Source organism: Ambystoma mexicanum, chromosome 9 (genome assembly GCF_040938575.1).
Source record: "Ambystoma mexicanum isolate Mex_15411 chromosome 9, UKY_AmexF1_1, whole genome shotgun sequence".
NCBI classification, from domain to species: domain Eukaryota; kingdom Metazoa; phylum Chordata; class Amphibia; order Caudata; family Ambystomatidae; genus Ambystoma; species Ambystoma mexicanum.
This window is the reverse complement of record NC_090931.1, coordinates 791,292,829-791,314,380: the sequence shown is the minus strand read 5'-3', so window position 1 is coordinate 791,314,380 and position 21,552 is coordinate 791,292,829. Positions and strand designations below refer to the sequence as shown.

General features: G+C 48.4%; 1 protein-coding gene across 1 annotated transcript in view; it reads left to right on the top strand.

The window, feature by feature from the left end:
- RFTN2 (raftlin family member 2) overlaps positions 1 to 21,552 on the top strand; it is a 483,996-nt gene that overhangs the window by 153,647 nt on the left and 308,797 nt on the right. The window contains exon 3 of the mRNA XM_069615738.1: positions 14,191 to 14,302. Coding sequence (XP_069471839.1) covers positions 14,191 to 14,302 — 112 coding nt within the window. The remainder of the gene's footprint in view (positions 1 to 14,190; positions 14,303 to 21,552) is intronic.

Below are 21,552 nucleotides of genomic sequence, written 5' to 3'. Positions count from 1 at the left end.
CTCGCCCTCTTTCAGGAAGGGGAGGTAGAGTCAGGCCATTGCCGTGGCAGTGGACATCGCCGACGCAGCCTTCCGGCAGATGGGAAACGGAGTCTGCCTTTGTCGGCAGAGATGGATGAAGGCCAAATATTTTCAGCAGGACGTTCAGGCGAAGGTGCTGGACATGCCCTTCGACAGGGAAAATATGTTCGGAAAGGTGGTCGACAAATCCCTTCACGCCATAAAGACGGAGATGGCCCGTTCACTCTGCACTCTTCAGCAGCATCGCTCGTCTTCTTTTCGCTCCTCCAGGGGTAAATCGAGCAGATTTTCCAAAGGTTTTTCTTCATCATATAGGCAGCCTCACCCAGACAGCTGTTGATATTGCACATTTTAATTTCTATTCAGGCTAAGGATCTTATCTGATGCCACAGCGCTTGAATGGGCGCCTCATACCTCCACGAACCATATTTTTATTAAATAGGATTTATTTTCTATTTTTTACGAACCTGCTTTTATTGCAGGGGACCTCAGAAATTATTTCCTTGTAACAGGGTTCGCTGTTGGAGGGTGCCTGGCCTTCAGGCAGACCGAGGCTCGGCTTGGGAGTTGCCACTACAATTTGTTTGGTTTCTTACCTGCATGCACTACACTTCCGCAGTCTTTCTTCGCTCCTCATTGCTGCTGGGTGCGGATTGGCTCCGGTAATTTCCATGTGTCGTTATGTGCACGGTCCGTGCAGACAGCGCAGCGGTCATGCGTAGCACATGCGTTCTCACCGCACCAAAGTCGCAACAAAGATAAGCCCGTCTGGACCCGTCTGGGACTCGGCCGGGACCAATGTCGTGCTCTGAAACACTTGTGTGCGAGCGCGATAGAAATAAAAAAAAAATCAATATCAGTGGCTCTGCCCCAGCGCAACATGGCTGCTACTATACACGACTTGGACTCCTGAATCTGGCACCTACGACCACAGTATTTCCTCCTAGATTTGTTATGTCCTCTCCTGTTTCTAGGCTGGCTCATGCTGTATCTACATCATCCTTGCATGGTCAGCTACTTAACTTACGTTCGATGGTTGCGCACGCCAACCATATATATGATTTACTTTGTGATGATGGCCCTGATTTGCTCTGCGTCATCGAAAAATGGTTGACCAGCCCTCGGCCCCCATGTTTGGGCAGTTCTTGCCGGAAGTGTACAAAATGATCCATGTGCATTGAGCTGCCTCTCATCATGGGGGTGTGGGAGGGGGGTTGCTATTATTTTTAAAGCAGTTCTTGAAATTAACTTGGTGCCTCTTAACTTTCCCATTCTGGCACTAGCCTGAGGGTCGACAATATCAATCTGTCTGCAACCACCAGCTGGGCTACCTTTCTAGTTTTTACTGATGAGGTTGTCTTGACTGCCATTTATCGTCTTAAATCAGCAGCCCCGTCTGACCCAGTCCACCTATTCATCTTAAAGGATATCTTGCCAATGATTATCCCCCTGGTGACTCAGGCTGAAAATCTCTCTTTTAGCCTAGGCTTTATTCCTAGTGAACTTAAACAGGCCACTGTGGTCCCTCTTCTAAAGAAACCGTCCTTGGATGCTTCTATTCTCTTGAATCTTCTTCCTATTTCTTTACTTCCCTTCTTTATGAAACTTCTTGAGGCTCTAATTTCTCCACGTTTGTCCTCCTTTCTGGAGTCTTCCTCTGTGCTTGATCCTTTCAGTTTGGGTTTCGTCCCAGAAGGGGCACAGAGAGTGTCCTAGTTTTGGTAATAGATGACATGACCAGGCTTGTTGATGGCAGGTGTGTGGGGGGCCTGATCTTACTTGATTTATCAGTGGCTTTTGACAGTGTTGACCATCCCTCCTCCTCTCTCGCCTGGCCTCCATTGGTTTCTGTGACCCTGTCTTGGCCTGGTTCACCTCATGCCTGATCGACAGGGGCCAGTCTGTATCTTTTTCTTGTAGGGTCCCCCTTTGCTCTGCCTTGCCCCTGATGTTGTTCAACATCTATGTCTGTTCCATGGTTGCTCTCATCCGCTTCCATGGCTTCAGGTGTTACTCTTATGTGGACGACACGCAAATCCCGGTCCGATTAGACCTTGACCGGGATGGAGTGTTGTCTCGCTTACGTGACTTCCTGTCAGCCGTGGGAGATTGGATGAGCACCAGTTGGCTCAAACTTAACAGGGACAAGACAGAGGTCCTGGTAGTAGGGACCTCCTCTCTATCGGATTTCTTGGTCTACTTCTTTCTGGCCGTTCTCCCTGGGTGTGTTCCCGACTCCGGTGATGGCGGTGAAAGATCTAGAGGTCTATCTGTCCGCTTCTCTTTCTATGGCCTCGCAGGTGAGTGCGGTACGTCAGTCTGGACACTTCTTGCTGAGGGTTCTCTGCAATATTTTACCCTTTCTTCCATCTCTGCTTCGTCCCTTGGTCTTGGCTTTTGTTGTCTCTAGTAGGCTTGACTATTTTAACGCTCTTTACCTGGTTCAGTCGGTTGGCCTTATCCATCGGTTGCAACTGTTGCAGAACCTAGCTGTGCGGATTGACACTGCGACACCTTGTTGCTCCCACATCAGTCCGGTTCTGCGGCGTCTGCACTGGCTTCCAATGAAGCAACGTATTGTTTTCAAGTCCCTCTGTCTGGTCCACCGGGCCTATTATCAGGTTGGGGCTGATTTCCTTCGGGATAAGTTCCAGCCTTACATTCCTCACCGGACTTTTAGTTTTGGAAATGATCGCCTGGTTCTGGTTCCTAAGTTCCGCCTTCAGAGAGTTGGTGGCCAGACCTTCTCTGTGGCGGCCGGTAAACTTTGGAATAGCCTTCCACTTAAACAGATTGAGAACCATCTAGACTTTCGTCATCTACTTAAAAAACCGTCCTCTTTTGTTAAACCGTTGATGGCTGCAGCCCTGCTGTGCCTGTCCTCGTGTCAAGATGCCCTTGGGTGAATGTCCGCTCTATAAATTCAGCTAACATAACATAATAGCCGCCTCCCCGATCCTTCACGCAGGAAGCCTACAGAGGTCGCTCTCAGGCCTACCATAGCATAGTTCAGCGTCGCCGTCCCCCGGGGGAAGGGTGCCGGTGCCCAAACAGGCCTACGCCTAGACGTCGAGCCCCCACTCGTGCACCCGGGTGGGAGGCCGGCTGACGGGGTTCACCAGCGAGTGGAAAAGATCACCACTGACAAATGGGTGCTGAATGCTCTCGCCCAGGGTCACACCTTGGAGTTCCAACGCAGGTGCCCCCGTATCCCGTCAGGTACTCCACATCCCTCAGCTCCTGGAAGAAGTGTCAGCCATGTTACGGAAAGGAGCGATACAGCTCATTCCCCGATGACTCTGTGCCTCCGGAGTCTATTCCAGATACTTTCTGGTAAGAAAGAAGACAGGGGGTTGGAGACCCATCCTGGACCTACACGGTCTGAACAAGTACCTGAAGTCCCTAAAATTCAGGATTGTCACGTTGCAGCACGTGCTTGGCAAACTGGAGGAAAGGGATTTCCTGACGTCGTTGGAGCTAGAGGATGCATACTTCCATGTCCCCATTCACAGGAAACATCGAAAGTTCCTATGATTCGTGGTGCAAGGCTAGCACTACCCATTCAAGGCCTTGCCCTTTGGCTTGAAATCGGCACCAAGGGTGTCTACGAAATGCCTGGCCCCGGTGGCAACCCATCTGCATCTGCAGGGCATACACGTATACCCATACCTAGACGATTGGCTGATACACGCTCGTTTGCAAGCTCTGGTCGACGAGCATACAGAGAACACCTTTCCTGACAGAGCTGGGGTTCTCCGTAAACTATCCGAAGTCCTGCTTGACGCCATCGCAGAATGTTCTGTTCCTTAGCGCCAGACTCAACACGGTGGCTTGCCTGACGTCGCTTTTGCAAGAAAAGGTGCAATGACTGTCGTCGGCGACGACGGCCACGGTGCGGACCATCAAATGGTTGCTGGCCAGGATGTCATCCTGCATCTACCTCGTCCATCTCTGCAGGTTACAGATGTGAACCATACAGAAATTCTTGGATTCACGTTGGATACAGGGTTCGAGGAGTTTTATGGATAAGATCCCTCTGAACAAGGAGTTACAACGGGCAATAGAGTGGTGGGGGGTGCACTCCCACATCGCCCAATGGACGGGATTGCCCCAAAACTCTTTCCTACCATCTCTGAAGGGCAAGGTGGTGAGGATCGTCATGGACAACACCACCACCATGTTCTACATCAGGAATCAGAGGGGCACTCGATCCCCAGCACTCCCCAAGGAAGCACAGGACTTGTGGCATTGGGCCATTGGACAGGGGATGTTCCTCACCTCTCTCCACCTGGCAGGCGTCAAGAACACCATTGCGGACTCCCTCAGCAGGGATCTGTGATCCTGCCACGATTGGGAACTTCGTCAGGATCAGGTGGACTGCCTGTTCCTCAAATGGGGCAGGCCCCCGATAGATCTTGTTGCCACGGCAGCGAACTCCAAATGCCAGAGGTTTGCCAGCAGATTCCACCAACCGAGGAGCTTGGTGGACGTGTTCTCCTTTCCGTGGGAAGGTCTGTTTCTGTACACTTTCCTGCCGTTTTCTCTACTGCTATGTGTCATCAACACACTCAGACAGTGTCGATGCAAGATGATACTCATCGCACCAGCGTGGACGAGGCAGATTTGGAACCCGGACCTGCTCAGCCTGTCAGCGTCGCCTCCAGTCAAGTTGATGGTACTTCCGGATCTGCTCACCAGGGAGGGAGGCGCAATCCTTCATCACGACCCAGGATTGCCTGAGTGCATGGCTCCTGCAGCCTTAGAGTTTGGAGGTCATGAGTTGCCAGCGGACTGCACGGAAGACCTCGCCAAAGCCAGGGCCTCGTCGACTCTAAAGTGCTACAGCCATAAGTGGAAGCATTTTGCTACGTTGTGCCAGTCACAGAATATCACCTCTCTGAGGGTCATGGCTCTGCAGATTCTTCCATACTTGCTATCCTTGGCTAAACCTGTACTGGCTCGTGCTTCCATCAAGGTGCACCTGGCAGCCATCCCACGCTACACCAGATCCGGGTGTAGATCATCGCTGAGGCCCACAGGCTTGTCAAGGAGTTCCTCAAGGGACTTTTCTGATCTTTCCCACCAGTGAAGGCCCCTGCACCGGCATGGGAACTCAACATGGTCCTGACGAGGCTCATGGTGGCACTGTTCGAACCTATGCATCAAGCCCCACTCAAGTTTCTCTCATGAAAAACGGCTTTCCTTGTGGCCATCACCTCTGCCAGATGGGTGGGTGAGATCCAGGCCCTATCCTGCAAGCAACCATATCTGACTTTCTGCGAATCGAGGGTGGCACTGCGTACACACCTGTCCTTCATGCCAAAGATTCCATCAGAATTCCATCTCAACGTGCCTTTGATGTTGCCTGTATCTTCCCGAAGACTTTGTCGCCGGCAAGAGGGCCTTGCATTCGCTGGACATTGCTTGTGCCTTGAAGTTCAACGTCACGCGCACAAAGTGTTTTCGGAAGACTTCTCAGTTGTTTGTGAACTTTGGTCCTGTGAACCATGGCAAGGCCTTTTCCAAGGCTTCCATTTCAAGGTGGATCTCCGGCTGCATCATGCAATGTCATAGACTGGCTAACCGGCCTCTGCTGGGCCTTCGGAGAGTCCACTTCACCAGAGCGATCTCTGCAACTATGGCATTCCTTTCTGGTGTGCCCCTGCTCGACATCTGCAGGGCTGCTACGTGGAGGTCCATGCATACCTTCACGAGGTTCTACTGCGTTAACAGGGATTCCAGGGAGGAGTCCAAAGTCGGCCAGGCAGTGCTATGCAACCTGTTCGCTTGAGGTGAGTCTGTTCCGGGGATAAGTGTTGATTACTTCTGTTGAGTCTTGCCACCTCCTGTGGTTGTGTAATGTGTACTACTGTGTATTCGTTATTCATGAGCATGTGCATCCATGCCAGACCCCATGCTGGAGAAGGAACAAGTTACTTACCTGTAAGATGGCTGCCAGAAGTGGGGCTTAGGGAGAGGACTGTCATTGGATCAGGCAGTAAGACCCATAGGACAGTGATTGGTTAAGAGGAGAAATACAGTTATAGAGTGAAAGTGAAACTGTTTTTTATTTTACCGAGGAATCCCGGCCTGACGACGGGGAATATTCATGAGCATGTGAATCCATGCCAGACCCATGCTGGAGAAAGTAACTTGTTCCTTGCCCTCCAAAGAACTTTGAATTGACCGCAGACCCTTTCACTATACCCCTCCTTGGTATCATTCCATGCACCCTCCCCACCCCACACACAAACACAACGCGTCTTAAATTACTGTAAGCCATTTGCTTACTGTATATGGCTTTTGCTTACCTCTGCCCTACAAAAATATATTTTACTTTTATTACTAAATCTCCTGCCTCTGACTGGGGGTAACGGATGTTGTGGCTATTGCAGCCGGGCAGAATGCTGTGCCTGCAGGAAGTACACGGGGATCTGCAGGACCACCCAATCTTGCCTGAGGTCTAAGGCAGGAGACATTGATATCACTGTTCCTTTAATGGATTCTCATGTCTTTAAGATTCTCCAAAATCATAAGAGACCAGCGCTTTATGAGCGACTATGAAAGTGGCCCGTGCTGAGGAAGACAGGTGGAAAGCGTATGAACATTGAAGAATACACACCAAACATACAAAAAGCACACAGCGAATCACTGACACAGCCGCGTCCCGAAGACAAACATGAATTACAAAGTGGCAGCCGAGCCTAAAATAGGCCAGGTCCATAATGTCTCGGAAGGATAGCTCAGGGGCAACGTGCTCGCCTTGGAAGCAAGACGACATGTAGCACCACAGGTTCGATCTCTGGGTCCGCGCTTAGGAACCTCTGGATATTAAGCGCATTATAAATAACCTATCATATCATATCATATCAATGTTGCTCAGCACAGGAGAGTTCTAATTCAAAGAGGTGCATTTCAAAGTCCAAAGCCACTGCTCCCATCCTGCTATAGGTCCGATTATCATACACAGGTGTTTCCACTTCTGAATGTAAGGGAAGAGTTAGACCTCTTTAAAAGGAACTCATATTCAGACACGGTAGTGGCGGTTGGGAGGTTGCTGAAGACAAAGGGAAGAGGCAGTAGAGGCAGAGAAGAGAGAGTAGGTGAGGAAAGCAGGGAATAGGTGGCTGGAAAAAAGAGCAGTTGAGAAGAACAGGGAGGAAATGTAAGAGAGGTGGTAGGAGGGAACATTACAGAAGACATTGGGGGAAAGGAGAGAGGAGACGGAAATATTAGAGAAGTAGTTGGAAGAGAAAGGAGGAGGAAGCAAGAGTGTTGTACTGGAGGACACTGAAGAGGAAGTTAAGAGGAGTTTGGAGAAAAAATTGAGGAGCAGTTGATAGATAATATAAAGGAGGTTGTTCGAAAAATGGTCAGTGGAGAAGGCGGAGTTAATGTTCATGAGGTAGGTGTAAGTGATATAATGAGTGAAGGAGGTTGGCGGTAAGGTGAGAGAGACCTGGCAAGACATAAGGTTGAGGAGAAAGGACATGTAAACACTAAGCTTAAGAAGGTTGAGGCAGGGAAGGAAAGAGGTATACGCATTAAGTGAGGTGTTGAGGAGGTGCAGAAAGAAAGAAAGTGTGTTTTAGAATGCTTTGACCAATTGAGGAGGAACGGGAGGATCCTGTTTTAAGGAACAGAGCTGGACCTTAAGACAAGCAGGTGGTGAGAAATCTGAAGTCAAGCCAGCAGAAGAATAAAGGATATCAGGTGCTTAGTGGAAGCTCGTGGGTCTTGTAAACCACCACGCAGCCCGGCTCCTTCCCTTTGCACTGGCCTAGCATGCGGCCAATTGCAGGCTCCAGAAACTCAGGGGAGTGGTATTCTCTGCAGTCAGAAGCAGAGGACCAGAATCTGCAGTCCAAGCAGACAAGAACGAAGTGCAGGGGATACTAAAAACGTAAGACTCACTAACTCGCCAAGGCTATGAGTGACTGTGAACTGATGCTCCGCTCTGGCTCTGGGAAAGGAACCCAGACTGAGATTGGCCAAGATAAGGACTTGAAATGTTCGAATCCAAGGAGAAACCATTTTGTCAGTTTAGACCATCCATGTAACTATCGATAATAATCTTTTGTGTAAATATCACTTTTCGTGCCTGCATTGCATTGGTCCTCCTCAACTTTACGACAGCTTACATAAGTGAAATAATACGGATGTATACATCCCTGGAGAAAAGAACATTTGAGGGAAGGGGACTGTCAGTATAAACAACAAAGGCAAACCGTTGTGTGTGTCTGATTGACAGTAATGTAATTTGTGCTTAGATGGAATGGTCATCCCAGCATTATGAGTAAATGTCTTAAATAAGGTGTGGCTGAGGGATGGGCACAGCAAGGCATGAAAGAGAAAAGGGAAGGATGGTGATAGCTATTCGATGCAAGGACAACTCGATGGTGACGATGGATGGGGAGGAACAAGGAGTCTGGCAGAGAAGACAACAGTATTCAAAGTGGAATTTGGAATGAATTCCGAAAGCTAAATGCATTCAAGAGAGGGAAAGGAGGGTAACTATTAGGAATAATGGAAACAGACATGCTAACAGCTTTCAATGATGATTCAAGCAGGGAATCAAAACTAATAGGCTAACTGCATCTATTTTAGGACAACATGGGTAGAAGAGCAGCTGCGGTGGAGGCTAACAGCAGCTGTGGTCTCAGCAAAGACAAATGAGAACGAAGGAGGAGGCAGTAAGGTTAACACCAAGCAAGGATGAGATGGGGAATGCAAAATGGATCTTAACTGAATTCAAGTGAGGTCCAGAGAGCACAAGAGTGAGAATGCAAGCAGAAAGCTGACAGCACTGATCGGGAGGGTGCAGAGGGCCAGTAGTTTAACTACCTGTGGAGGTATTCCAGAAATACCACCTTCGCCAGTGGTAACGTTTCAAGGTATTTAAAAAAAAAAAATATTCTACCCATTCTGCACCTTCAATCTGAAGGTGGAAATATGCAATGCATAGTAGCGACTTCTGTGCATTGTTTTCAATGCAGAAATGGGTTAATACTCAACCTTTTACGTAATACCTGGGTGAAGTTGTGAGACGCGGCTTCAGAAACGCCCACCTTTTCACCTTCTTAGCATGGGCCATATTAAAAAACATTTAACTGCATTGAAGGGCACACCCTGCATGCAGTAAAATAAAGTTTAAGAAAATGTCGATGCCACTTTGTAAATTTTATCTGAAGTCTGCTTGGAATACCACCACCAGCCCTGATTTTGACGGATGGTAAATCCAGCAGTATTTTCTTCAAATACCGCTAGATTTACCTCTACCGCCCCACTTGTTATGACCCCCAAAGTCTTGAAACTGAGGTACCTCTTATACTGTAAGGTCTGGAGTCTGGAGGTAAGGAGGAAAGCGAGATGGAATTCAACTATTTGTTGCTCCTGCAGAGAAAGATTGATTAGTTCAGAGTTTGTTGATGCTCTAAGTTGGGCGTTTCCAGGCATAGGTTCTTATTGCTGTGCAGGGCTCTGCATCCCCCTACAAAAGGCGGTTTGTCAGCCAAGAATTTCAGAGTTTGGATGGAGGCCTTTATAGGTAATATATGCATCAAGCCACAGTTGGGAGCCAGTGCAGAGTGGTGAGGATGAGATTCGTGTGCTTTAAGTGATGTGTGCCTGAGAATAAACAAGCAGTTGCATGCTATAGCATTCTGGCTGCTCTCCCACTGAGGACAGGTCTGATTCAGGAACAAATCAGACTTACACTTTTACCGGGTTGTCTGAGCTCTCGTGCAATAGGTCTCATTACGAGTATGGTGGTATCTGGGTAGTAAATCCACCCAGATACCACCAAACTGTATTACTGTTACCACCAGTTGGTCTTGCGGTATTACCGCCGGATTACAAGTGGCAATGGCGGTGTAAATCCCCATTTTGTTAAGTCCATAGGACTCAATGGGGCATTTCTTGTGGAATTAACACAGCAGTAATTCCGCGGCTGTAATTCTGCCAAATTTGGCAGAAAACGGGCAGATTTACCTACAGCTCATGGCTGGTGACTCCTCCAACTTTCTGCCAAACCTGTAGTTGGGCAGTGTGGTAATGCGGCAGTGTACGGTAATACTGCCACATTTAACCTGCACTGCCCAACTTATAATGATGCCCAACTTGTAATGAGGCCAATGTAGTCTTTAAGGAGAGAGTGTAGTTAGTGCTGACTATGGGGGATTTAGCAGAGGGAGTGAATTAGTGGCCGGAATCAGTCCGAATTAAATTTCTTCAGTCAAGACTGGACACAGGCTTGCACGTATTACAAGGGGTTACTGAGGGGAATAAATGCAGTCTTACTTGGATTCAGTTTTCAGTAGGCGATAGACTCTCATGCATGTATAAAGTAGAGGCAGTGTTTCAGCTAGTGGATTTTGTTTAGAGGTTTGTGGAACCGTGCATCCCCTCTCTCTTTCCACAGATGCACCATATGCAGCGCTGGTAAGATAGCTCAGCGGGTTGAGCGCTTGCTGCTGCAATCTGAGCGTGATCTGCTGGTCGGAGGTTCGAATCCCGGCAAGGCCAACTCAGCCTTTCATCTTGCTGAGGTTGATAAATGAGTACCAATTTCGGTTGGGTGATATTGTATGTTAATAAGTGCTCTGTAAAGCACTTTGCATTTAGGCGCTATATAAATAACACATCATTATCATATAGGGTATGAAAATAATGGGGGAGGATATAAATCCATGTTGCATGCTGTAGAAGATTGGCTGTCGTTGGGATATATGTCAATGCCCTAATGCGTAAGCTGATATCATTCAATGAGGTATCTGGAGAACCATTGTACGACTGATTCACAGAACCCCAGTAGGCAAGATGTGAAGAAGGACTTTGTGGTTGAAGGCTGCGGATGGGCTGAGCAGGACCAATATGCTCGGATACTGTTAGTCAATAAAATGCAGTGTGTTATTTGTGATGTGGAGGGTAGCTGCCTTCATATAGCATTTTGGCCAGAAGACTGACTGATAATCTCGTAGAGGTTTGTGCTGCAAGATATTTTGTAGTAGTTGATTGGCTACAGTTTTTTGCATTAATCTTGCCAATGAAGAGCAGGTGTGTTCCTAGCTGACAGGTAAGGTTCTGGCCTCGTTTCAGCTTATTATGGAAAACACAATGAGTGAGGGAGGTATTGCTGATGTGGCCCATTTCTGTGACTGCTTTCCCAGTGATGGATTTTATGATGGCAAAGGAGAGGCAGTCACCCTTGTATGAGGGAGCTTTCAGTGTACCACCCTCAGGCATCTTTTGGTGCCTCTTCTGCTCTTTATAAACAATATAAGTAAATAAACCTGAATCCCACTAAGCTATCAAATTACAGACCCATGCTCTATCTCCCTTTTATGGGAAAGATTCTTGTAAGTGATGTGTAAGTGCTTTGGCCAACAAGCTGCAAAAACACATTGACAATGTTTCTGATATCGCAGTTACTAGCAAGAAACCAAGAAGTTGATGACACCCTCAGAATTACAGATAAGGAATACCCTTGTCGACTGGGCTACCTTGACCTGACATTGTATTCCATACGGCTCTCCTCTCTTGTCTCATTCATCTGTATGGCCATCTGCCACACAGTTCTGCAATGGTTCTTCCCCTAGATTTCAAACACCAGCTTGTGTTAATGGTCTACTCCAGATCTACGCCATACTCCAGCAATCTACTGCACCCAAAGGGTTCGGCACTTTTCCTATTTTCGTGGAGCCCCTGAGAGATCTGCTTGCCAACTAAGACCTCTGCGCCCATACATAGGCTGATAACATTCAACTATACGCTCGAGGGTTTTTGTCAAGCAACAATTACAACTAAGATTCTTCCTGAACTCCATTGCTATTTGTATCTGTGCCATGTAACTAAAACGGAACCTGACGAAGACTTATTTCAACCTCCTTAATGGTGGCTCATGCCACCCTCAGATTTAGACCTGGAAAAGTGGCCCAAAAGAGCTTCACTTCCAATCTCACTAAGTCTTTAAAATCTTGGCCATCCAAATCAGTGCCAACTTGTCTTTCAAGGTTCCCCTCATTAAGAAATCTCAGAAAGTGTGTTTTCAATTGAGCCGCCTTGAAAATAAAAATGAAACAATAACGCCCTGCAACTGGTCTGCCCGCGTAGACTTTGGAAACATTTTACACGCAGATATATGGTTAAACGTAATATGACCACCACTACAACACTCAAGGCACTCGGTTAGCTGTCCTCGCAGCTTGCATCATACTGAAAATCATAAATGCAAAGAACCACATTTATCTATAATCGAGACTCTCCACCCACCTAGAACTCCCTTTGCATCACCTCCATGCTAAGAGCTACCTTCATTCTGTCAGGCACTTTTTGAAAAGAAGTAAAACACACCTTTTGGGACTGTGCTTACTCATTGATTCTTGTATTTCCTCTCATTCAACACCCTCCAAATTTGGACTGAGGTGTCCCTCTTCACCTACCTTCTCCCATAGCCTGATTTGTGGAATGTGGCAAGTGTGTTAACACATTATGGCCCTCATTAGGACTCCGGTGCTAAACCATGGTGCTAACAGCACCATGGTCCATGCCAGAGTCCGCCATGGAGAAAGGGGGAATTACCACCCCATTCCAAGGTTGGCGGGGCGGTAATTCCCCCTTTCTCCATGGCCCTTCCCCATTCCCATTTTTGCCCCATAGGGCTCAATGGGAATGGGGAAGGCGGCAATTACGGTACCGCAAATTGCGGTACCGTAATTGCCATCAAGGTCCTTTTGCGGGTCCCTACTTTAACGTCTGGTCCAGACCAGCCGTTCAGGTCGGGAGCCGCAAAGGGACCTCGTATTAAGGCGTTAAGGGTTTAACGACGCAGACACCTTTTACTGCGCCGTTAACCCCTTAACGCCAGGGTCCGAATGAGGGCCTATATCTATTGTTTTGTTATCTAAAGCATCTGACCTTCCCCAACCTCCTTTGGTATGTATTCAAGTTTCATGCTCCGAACAAATCCTGGTGGATATGACTACCAAGTCTAGCAGTGCTGAATACGTCTCTTATTGGCTGAATCGTATGTCCACTCCCCTATATATCCTTTAATTCCCTAATCACAAATATCTGTGGATATTTCTAAAAGTGAAATTCAATAAAGACAATTCTGCGGGAGTAACTGGTTCTCGACGGGCATACCTAGACCCCTCTGCCTGTGAAGAGTTTATGGTGAGGATATATTGGAAAGTTCAACGCACGTTGTCAATGAATGCGAAAGTTTCAGCTATTTATGGGGAACGGCTTGGTTGGATGGCATATGTAAATCCGGATATTTCTAATTGCATGGATATTTGGGATCGTTATATAGCGGACAATGACATGAATTTAATATAACATGCCATTAAGATCTGGGAAATAATATCTCAATTAATTGATGAAATGTAATTGACTGTTCAGTGATTATATTGTACTCCTTTTTTCTTATTTTCATACTTCCTAATTGTAAATTGCTGACTGTATTTTAGAGCTACACTTGTTTATAGTGATATCCTCTGTTTTATGGTAAATGTATAAAAAGTCTTAAGACTATATTATACTTATAAAAAAACTAAATTGATGTGTACTGCGTGTTTCAAAGTGGAGGCCTCTGTTTTTCTCGGGGTCACATCTGTGCTTTGAAAGTACCTTGAATAAAATCTAAAACAATAAAATAAAGTGCTTGCAATAGTGCAGGAAGTGTGCAACAAACACGAACCATGGGATACACAGGCAAAAACGGGAAACTGGCAGTAAACAAATGGCTGCTTAATGAAAGCCTACTGCATTCTATCGCATCTTGTGCATGTATTATCACTATTATTGACTAAGTACTTTAAGGCAATTCAAAATAGCACCATGACAATACCTGGAAATTCGTAATAAAATACAGCGCAAGGTATTGCTTTTCATTGTTTTGTCAACCTTTTGAAAACCGGTGAATGTGATTCTGCACTCTAAACAATGCAATCTTTCCAAAAAGCATGATTTTATCCTGTTATGGTATGTTTGTGCACATTCAATCAATTTTGTTAGAACACACAGAACATAGAATGATCACCTTTTCTTCATGTGTTCCCTAAAGCTGCCTTTGAATGTTGGTATACTATCAATCTACAATAACATAGCATAAATGGTAGTAAGAATCAAGAGTGTTTACACATTCACTGCTTTCTTTTTCTGTCCTAGTCAGAAGAATACACTACAAAGAAGAAAAAGACACCCACGACTTTCAATTGAGGAATGGCCTTTCATGTATGAAAAACCGACAAGTGAGTTGGTGAAAGGACTTTTAGAAAAGGTACTTGATTTTTTACTAAAAAAATTTTTTGGACTGTTATTTTTATGGATTTCAATCAATTTATGGTTGCTTCTAATAGAGTTCGATTTTACTTATTAATTTTTTTTATGTTAGGTTTGTTTATATCACACATATATTAATATTACCCATATATCTGAACACAGACAAATATATCCTTCATCCAAAGCTATTGTGGTTAGTCTGTGAGGATGTGACCTTCTGCTTATTGTCACTTGGACCTGGGGGTAACATCCCTGAATCTTCTAAGCCAGCTTTGACAGCTATAACCTGGAGAGTTATATTCCCATGTAACGTCACCTTGAGTATTTTGCAAAACCCAATATTCGGGCACTCCACCTCCCAGAATGCCACTTTGTGACAAAGGAAACACCTCGAACGGGAGTGACGAATAAGGATCTGGGAGGAGGGGGATTGTGGTGAAACCCTAGTCAGGTTCCTATGGCCAGGAGGGGTGCTAGAGAACATGACAGGAAGTTATTCCGACCTGGCTAACAAACAACCAACCAACAGTGAGAAGGGCTACATTTCCCATAATGCCACTCTTCTATAGAGACAGCTGCCAAGTTTCACAGTTTCATGTGGAATATTTCGGCTGAAAGGACTGGCTAGTCCTGTTTTTTTTCCACACTGCATGCGACCCACCCTTGTAATGGGAAAAACTAAATGACACGTTCCAGAATGTCATTGGATGCAAAAAGCAGGAGTAGCTCGAGGTATCACACATGGAACTGGGAAACTTGGCAAGGAGCGTCGGCTGGCCCTCCTGCCCATGTTGGCTGCAGGGCACCCATGGCCACAGGAAGGGGGTTGCAGCAGACGGGGGCCCCCGGGGCTCTGGCCTTATGGTGTTAGAGTTTATACCTTGGCAGAAGTCTGGGGAGCCAAAGGGGTGGGGCTTAGGCTCAGTTATTGTGGGCTGTGAACCCTGAATGCCCCAGCTGGCCTCAGGGAGCCCTCGCCAGGACCCAGGACCTGCCCTGACTGCTTTCCAATACACCTGGGTGTCCAACTGTTGTACTTGGTGGTAGTCTCATTTTGCTCCGGCCCTCTGGATCTGGTCGGTTAAAGCACTGTGCTCTGGGATGCCAACCCAGGAGGCCCAGACTGCCTTACAGAGCCCTGGTAGCTCACTCCTGGGGCTTCCACTGGACCCTGTGCTCAGGTCCATTCGGCACCACTGGGAGTTGGTTTGCTGCCTTCCAGGAGCACTGGTCTGGGTCCGACGGGAGGCGTCCGCAACCTGCGCCACACAGCCACCCCGCAATCAGACACTTCCCATCGATCGTCGGGTTGGTAACCGACATCACTGTGACCTCTGGTGATATTCATGTGCTGGCCCAGCGGCATGACGCGGTCAAGGTGCACTGAGGACAGTCCACATCGGTCGACAGTCGCATCGTGAGCAGGAGGCCCAGTCCCCAGTCACCATGCAGGCAACCCCTGAGAGGGGTCGGGGAGGCTTCCGGAAGAGGGCGCAGTGGCGTGCAATCTCTCTGGGACTGGTGAATATGGCAAAACTGCTACCAGGTGGCTGTAACACTCTCTGCCAGAGTGGAGAGCCACCTCCCCCTGGGGCTTTCCCAGCCGACCTGGTGCCGGTGCACCACTATGGAGGAAATGCACCCTGCAAGGGCTGGGTGCACCTGGGCAGTGGTTCCACGAGGGATCCACTGTTTCCGGTGACTGACTTGCCTGACATGTTGAATCCTCTGGGGGGATGCACAGACCCCACCCATTTACCTCTTGATGGTTTCACGTCCTCTTGAACTCTTTTCAAAATTCTTTTCAACTTTCCCTTACGGTACTTGTTGGCTATCGGTCTCCCACCTATATGTAGCCTTAGATGGAGTTTGCCACCACCTTTGGGCTGCATTCCCAAGCAACCCGCTCTGAGAAGTCCTGATCCCAGCGCGTCGGGGGCTGCTACGGGCCTAACACCGTCCGCAGGGTAAGCCTCAATCAGAAGGACTTGGGGCCCCTTGTCATGATGCCTACCCCCGGAGCACCAGGCCAGGCCCAGCACCCCTGGAAGCAGGCATCATGCCCTTGGGTAAAAGCCCAGCGGCCCCTTATAGGGGCTCTTTGGACTCAGTCCTGGCGCCTTTGGCGCCAGGCTCATGTTGGACATCTGTCCTGGCGCCATAGGTGCCAGGCTCATAAAGGGAGGTGTTTTGTGCACTTACCTGATGCAGACCATGCTGCACGCTTCAGGCCTCCCTGAGACCTGAAAGGGACTATTTTTTCATAGGGACTATTTTTTCACTTGGGCGTGGCCAGGGAAGGATACATACCTAGTTGGGGAAGGATACATACCTGGGACTTCTTTGGAAGCTATTTAAGCCATGCCCAGACAGCAGCTCATGCTTCGCGTTGTTCTGCTTCCTGCAGCTTAACGCTCACAGTGTCTGCTCCTGCTCCTGGACTCCAGCCACGCCTGCCTCGAACCTGGAAGACCTGCAAGGAAGGAAGAGAAGAGAAAGGTGAAAACCAAGGACTATTTCAAACTTCTTACCTGCATCCGGAATCTTCTCGCCAGCATCCCTGAAGAAAGACTTCCATTTAAAAGCATTGCGTTGCTCGCTGCAGCGCCACGCTTCACTCACCTGTCCTCGAGACATCTCCCGGCTCCATCGCGGCTGTCAGCATCGGACGCCACATCTCTGCACCTAGGGGAGAGAGGAAGAAACAAAAGGTGAGCAGAAGGAACACAGAAGGAAAGCCTGATTAACAGCCATAATACTTACCAGCTTTTCTTCCACATTTCGTGTCGGCGCCGCCCCGTTGGCAGGTACCGTACCCCGGCCCCTATGGGAAAAGGACAAGAGACATTTCTGGGGAATGATAAGGACATTTAGAGGGATCGTCCTCATCACTACTCACCTCGGCAGTTTAACCCCTCGACGCATCGCCTTCATTCTGCACCTGAAATAAAGGACAGATCACAGGTTAGAAAGACAACATAAAGGGGGCCTCACTTGAACTTTGAACTTTCATACTTACGGCGCATCGCTCAGGAAAGTCAAGTGGATTTTGCCAGCACCATTCTGAAAACCAGTGAAGTAACTGGACGAACGCGCGCCCCTGCACCAGAAGCAGGATGGAGAGTTCATCCTTCCATACAATAAGGTGAGCTTAAACCGGGGTTTAGAGGAAGTTAGAGAGGAACGAAGGGGGAAAAGGGGGAGCTAGCACACTATTCTGCAAACTGTTAATCCCCTTTCTCATCTGCAGAAGGATATTCCTACGGGCCAGGCAAGCACGATTTGGAGGTCCTGTCCAATCGGTGTTCCGGGTCCTGCGCATCACGCTAGAAGAGGCCACAGCAATCCAGACTACACCAGCGCACCCGTGGGAACCAGGTGAGCGTTACAGAACGCGAAGCCTTCATACAAATTCCCACCCAGGCGCTATGGAAACTTCCGAAACTGACCAGTTGGCCCAATTACTGGGGAAATTACGGGCCGAAGTGCATGCCGCTCGTCAAGAGACTAGTGCCCTCAGGAGGTAAGTGATTGTAATAAAGGATAGAGCTGATGACCTGGCTAGACAGCTTTTGCAAGGTCAAGCTGGACAAACTCCTTTACCCGGTTCCTGTGGTTTCCAGTAACCCGGTGCAGATTAATCTACCTGGAAACATGCCGCTGGCCCCACCTGAAAGCTTTGCTGGGGACCCCAAACGATTCGCCGTATTCATGAATCAGTGTCGTTTGCACTTCCTATGCAGACCTGGGGCCTTCCCTAATGATCAGACCCAGGTAGCCTTTGTGTTGTCATATCTCAGCGGCTGTGCTGCCGATTGGTCAGTCCCAAAGGTAACTCAAGATGACCCGATTCTTTGTGATTTTCAAGGATTTCAAACAAGCATGGAAAGGTTATTTGCTCGACACTCCCAGGGTCAGGCTCTGGATGACGAACTTCTATCTCTGCGACAGGGCAATCAAGACCTTCTATCCTACATTGCAACCTTCAATAGACTAATTGTGGAAACTGGTTGGCCAGAGGATAAAAGAATCACGTTATTCTATCGAGGTCTACACGGAAAACTTAAAGATGTCCTGGCACAAGTTGTAAATCCGCCCCAAGAATGCACTGAATATATAGACTTAGTGGTCCAATTGGATCACAGGCTGCAAAACAGAAAAGCAGATCGGTCCAAGTTTGAAAGCCGGGTGTTGGCCAAGACCCACGCTAACCCAAAGGGGGCTGATGGCTCGGAGCCTACGCAAATCGGAGGGGTTAAAGGACCCCTAACTCAAAAAGAACGGGAAAGAAGACGACAGATGCAATTATGCCTTTATTGTGGGTGTCTGGACACTTTCTACGAGATTGCCCGGTTAAGCCGCCCAAGAAGGTGGTAGGAGCCGCTGATAAAATCCATGGAAACTCTGTATCGGGAAACGACCACGCCCGGCAAGCGTAGGGGTCCGCTTGCCGAGCTTGAAAACTAACTTTCAGACCTTGCATTTCATTGTGCCAATGGTCCTCGTAGATCCGGAACAGCCTAAACGGTTGCATGCTATAAAGGCATATATCGATAGCGGGGCTATAGGAAACTATGTGGATCGAGAATTGGTCTCTAGGATAAACCTCCCTCTGCATCCTAAAACCAACAAAGATGTCATCACCACAGCAGGTGGAACCGAAATTGCCTCTGGACCGGTAACACATTCCACAGCTGAGGTGACACTTGTAGGTCCGGATGGCCATCGGGAGGCAGTAGTGTATGATGTAATCAAGGCTCCACAGTTTCAGCTTATTCTCGGAATCCCTTGGTTAGAGACACATAATCCTCGAATTGATTGGCGAGCGAAGAGAATAACCTTCCCGGATTGTGCACAAACCTGCTACCCAGAAAATCCAAAGATTAATCTAGCATCAGTAACCTCTGTCCCCGTGCAACTACCTCCAGAGTACCAAGTCTTCCAAAAGGAACAGGCCAACACGTTACCTCCCCAAAGATCGTACGATTGCCAAATCAATCTGGTGCCCGGTGCACAACCCCCTTGTAGCAGGATTTACGCCCTTACTGAACCAGAGAATCTGCATTTGAGACAATATTTAGATCAATACCTCGCCAATGGTTTCATTCGCCCGTCAAAGTCCCAGGCATCCTCAGCTTTGTTCTTCGTGCCTAAAAAAGAAGGCGACCTTAGAACTTGTATCGATTACCGCACATTAAACCAGATAACTGTTAAAAATCGTTACCCTCTGCCTCTGATCCCTGAACTCCTTGACCAGGTGTCACAACCGCAGGTTCCAGGCGTTTATGGAAGAGGTGGAAATATGGCGGCCGTCCGACTGTGCCGCCACGTTGTGCTCCCAAGCGCTGTTAGCGGTCTAGTCCTTTCCATCATGGCCGCTGCCGAGTGTACTTCCCTGTTTACGCTCAGCGGCTCGGTGCGTTGCAACTTCTGTATCCTCTTCGTTGCTAGCGCTCCACAGTTCTCTCGCTTGGCGGTGTTCCGCTCCTGTCCTATTTTCCTCTGCTTACACCTCTCTTTCCGTTGTCTTCTCTTCTCTCTCTTGCCTGCGCCCCGTTATTTCTCTTGGGCGCGTGGATTGCTCGCATCCCTTCTCCTCTCCTGCCTTGCCTCTTTTGAGTTTCTCTCTCTGGCTCCCCCCCCTTTGATTCCATTTTGTGCCGTTCTCTCAACTCGCCTTTACTGAGCCCTATCCGCCGGAATTCCGGTCTCCCATATTCCAGCTGGTCTTGGTGTATCCTCTTGTTCCGCTGCATCGGATATCTACACTCCGAAGGGGTTTTTGTGCCGTAAGGCTTTTCCCCTTGCCTCACTTGTCTGTCGCGGGGGGGAGTCACCGCCGATTCATTCCCAAAGGGTTGCGGTGGCTTCCTCCCGAGGCCGACCCTATCTACACAAGGAGAGGAGGACTTTCACTCGTCGATCCCGCGGAAAGAAGTTGGACTTCTCATCTTCATCAGGTGAGGAGGAAGGGGAATTTGCAGACTCTCAGGGTTCGAGTGGGGTGGACAACATAACGGAAAACCCTGTCGATACGCCCACAGCCTCAGGCATTGTTGATAGCTTTCAACGCCAAAATACTGACATGGCAACTCCCCAGCAACTTCAAGAATTGGTTGCGGCTGTACAAAACTTAAACCTGGAAGTTCAAGCCCTTAAGACGGCAAATACCGCTCTCCAACAGAGAGTTACCACCAGAGAACAGCAAGTCACAGATTTACCGCCTTTGCCTCTGGTGTCAGGCAAATTCGACGGATCAGAGAAAAAAGTTAAAGAATTCTTGGAAGCTTGTAATATCCATTTCGCTTTCAGACAGAACGCCTTTTCCTCCGATCACGCTAAAGTGGGGTTTATGATCACACACCTGACTGGTAATGCCCTAGCGTGGGCTACCCCATTGGTGTCCCAGTCCGACCCAGTGTTACAGAACTTTGTAGCATTCAAGGATCTTCTCAAGCAGACATTTCTTCGCACTGAGAGCGCTCACCTGGCTAGTGAAGACCTGTTGGATGTACGTCAGGGTGGTTCTGACCTACTCACTTACATTTCCTCCTTCAAAAGACTAGCTGCAGAAGCTGGCTGGCAAGAAGAGGCTCAATACACCATCTTCAGGAGGGGTTTGCGCGAAGAGCTGAAGGACGAGCTCGCTAGGATCCCTCGCCCCGATTCTTTACCAGATCTCATAAAGGCTGTTGTAGGGATAGATTTTCGGTTGACTGAACGGAGGAATGAAAAGAGAAAGACCCGTAACTCCAGCTCTTACCCGAGACTCACCCATCGACCTCCTCACCTGCCGCTCGTCCATCCACCGGGGAAGAACCTATGCAAATAGGAGCAACCAGAGCGCCCTTGACAGCGGAAGAGAAGAAGAGGAGAAGAGAGGGCAGCCTTTGTCTATACTGTGGCTCCTCCACACACCTCTTGAGAGACTGCCCAGATGTACCCCCCAGACGTCCGGGAAACGAACGCCCTCGGTAGTTGGCAGGACGGACTACCGAGGGGCTTTTCCCAGTTCCTATGTCACTCTTTCAGTTACTTCTGCCCAACCCTCGGACGACCAACGTCTTATGGTGGTATCCGTCCAGCTTCAGTTCAGAGGAAAGGAAATGGAGACTCTGGCCCTGCTGGATTGTGGAGCAGCCGGGAACTTCCTGGACACCCTATGGGCCGACAAGGTAGGCCTTCGCAGGATAGCCAAGAAGGAAGACCAGAAGGTAGAGGGAGTAGATGGTACCCCTCTGTGCTCCG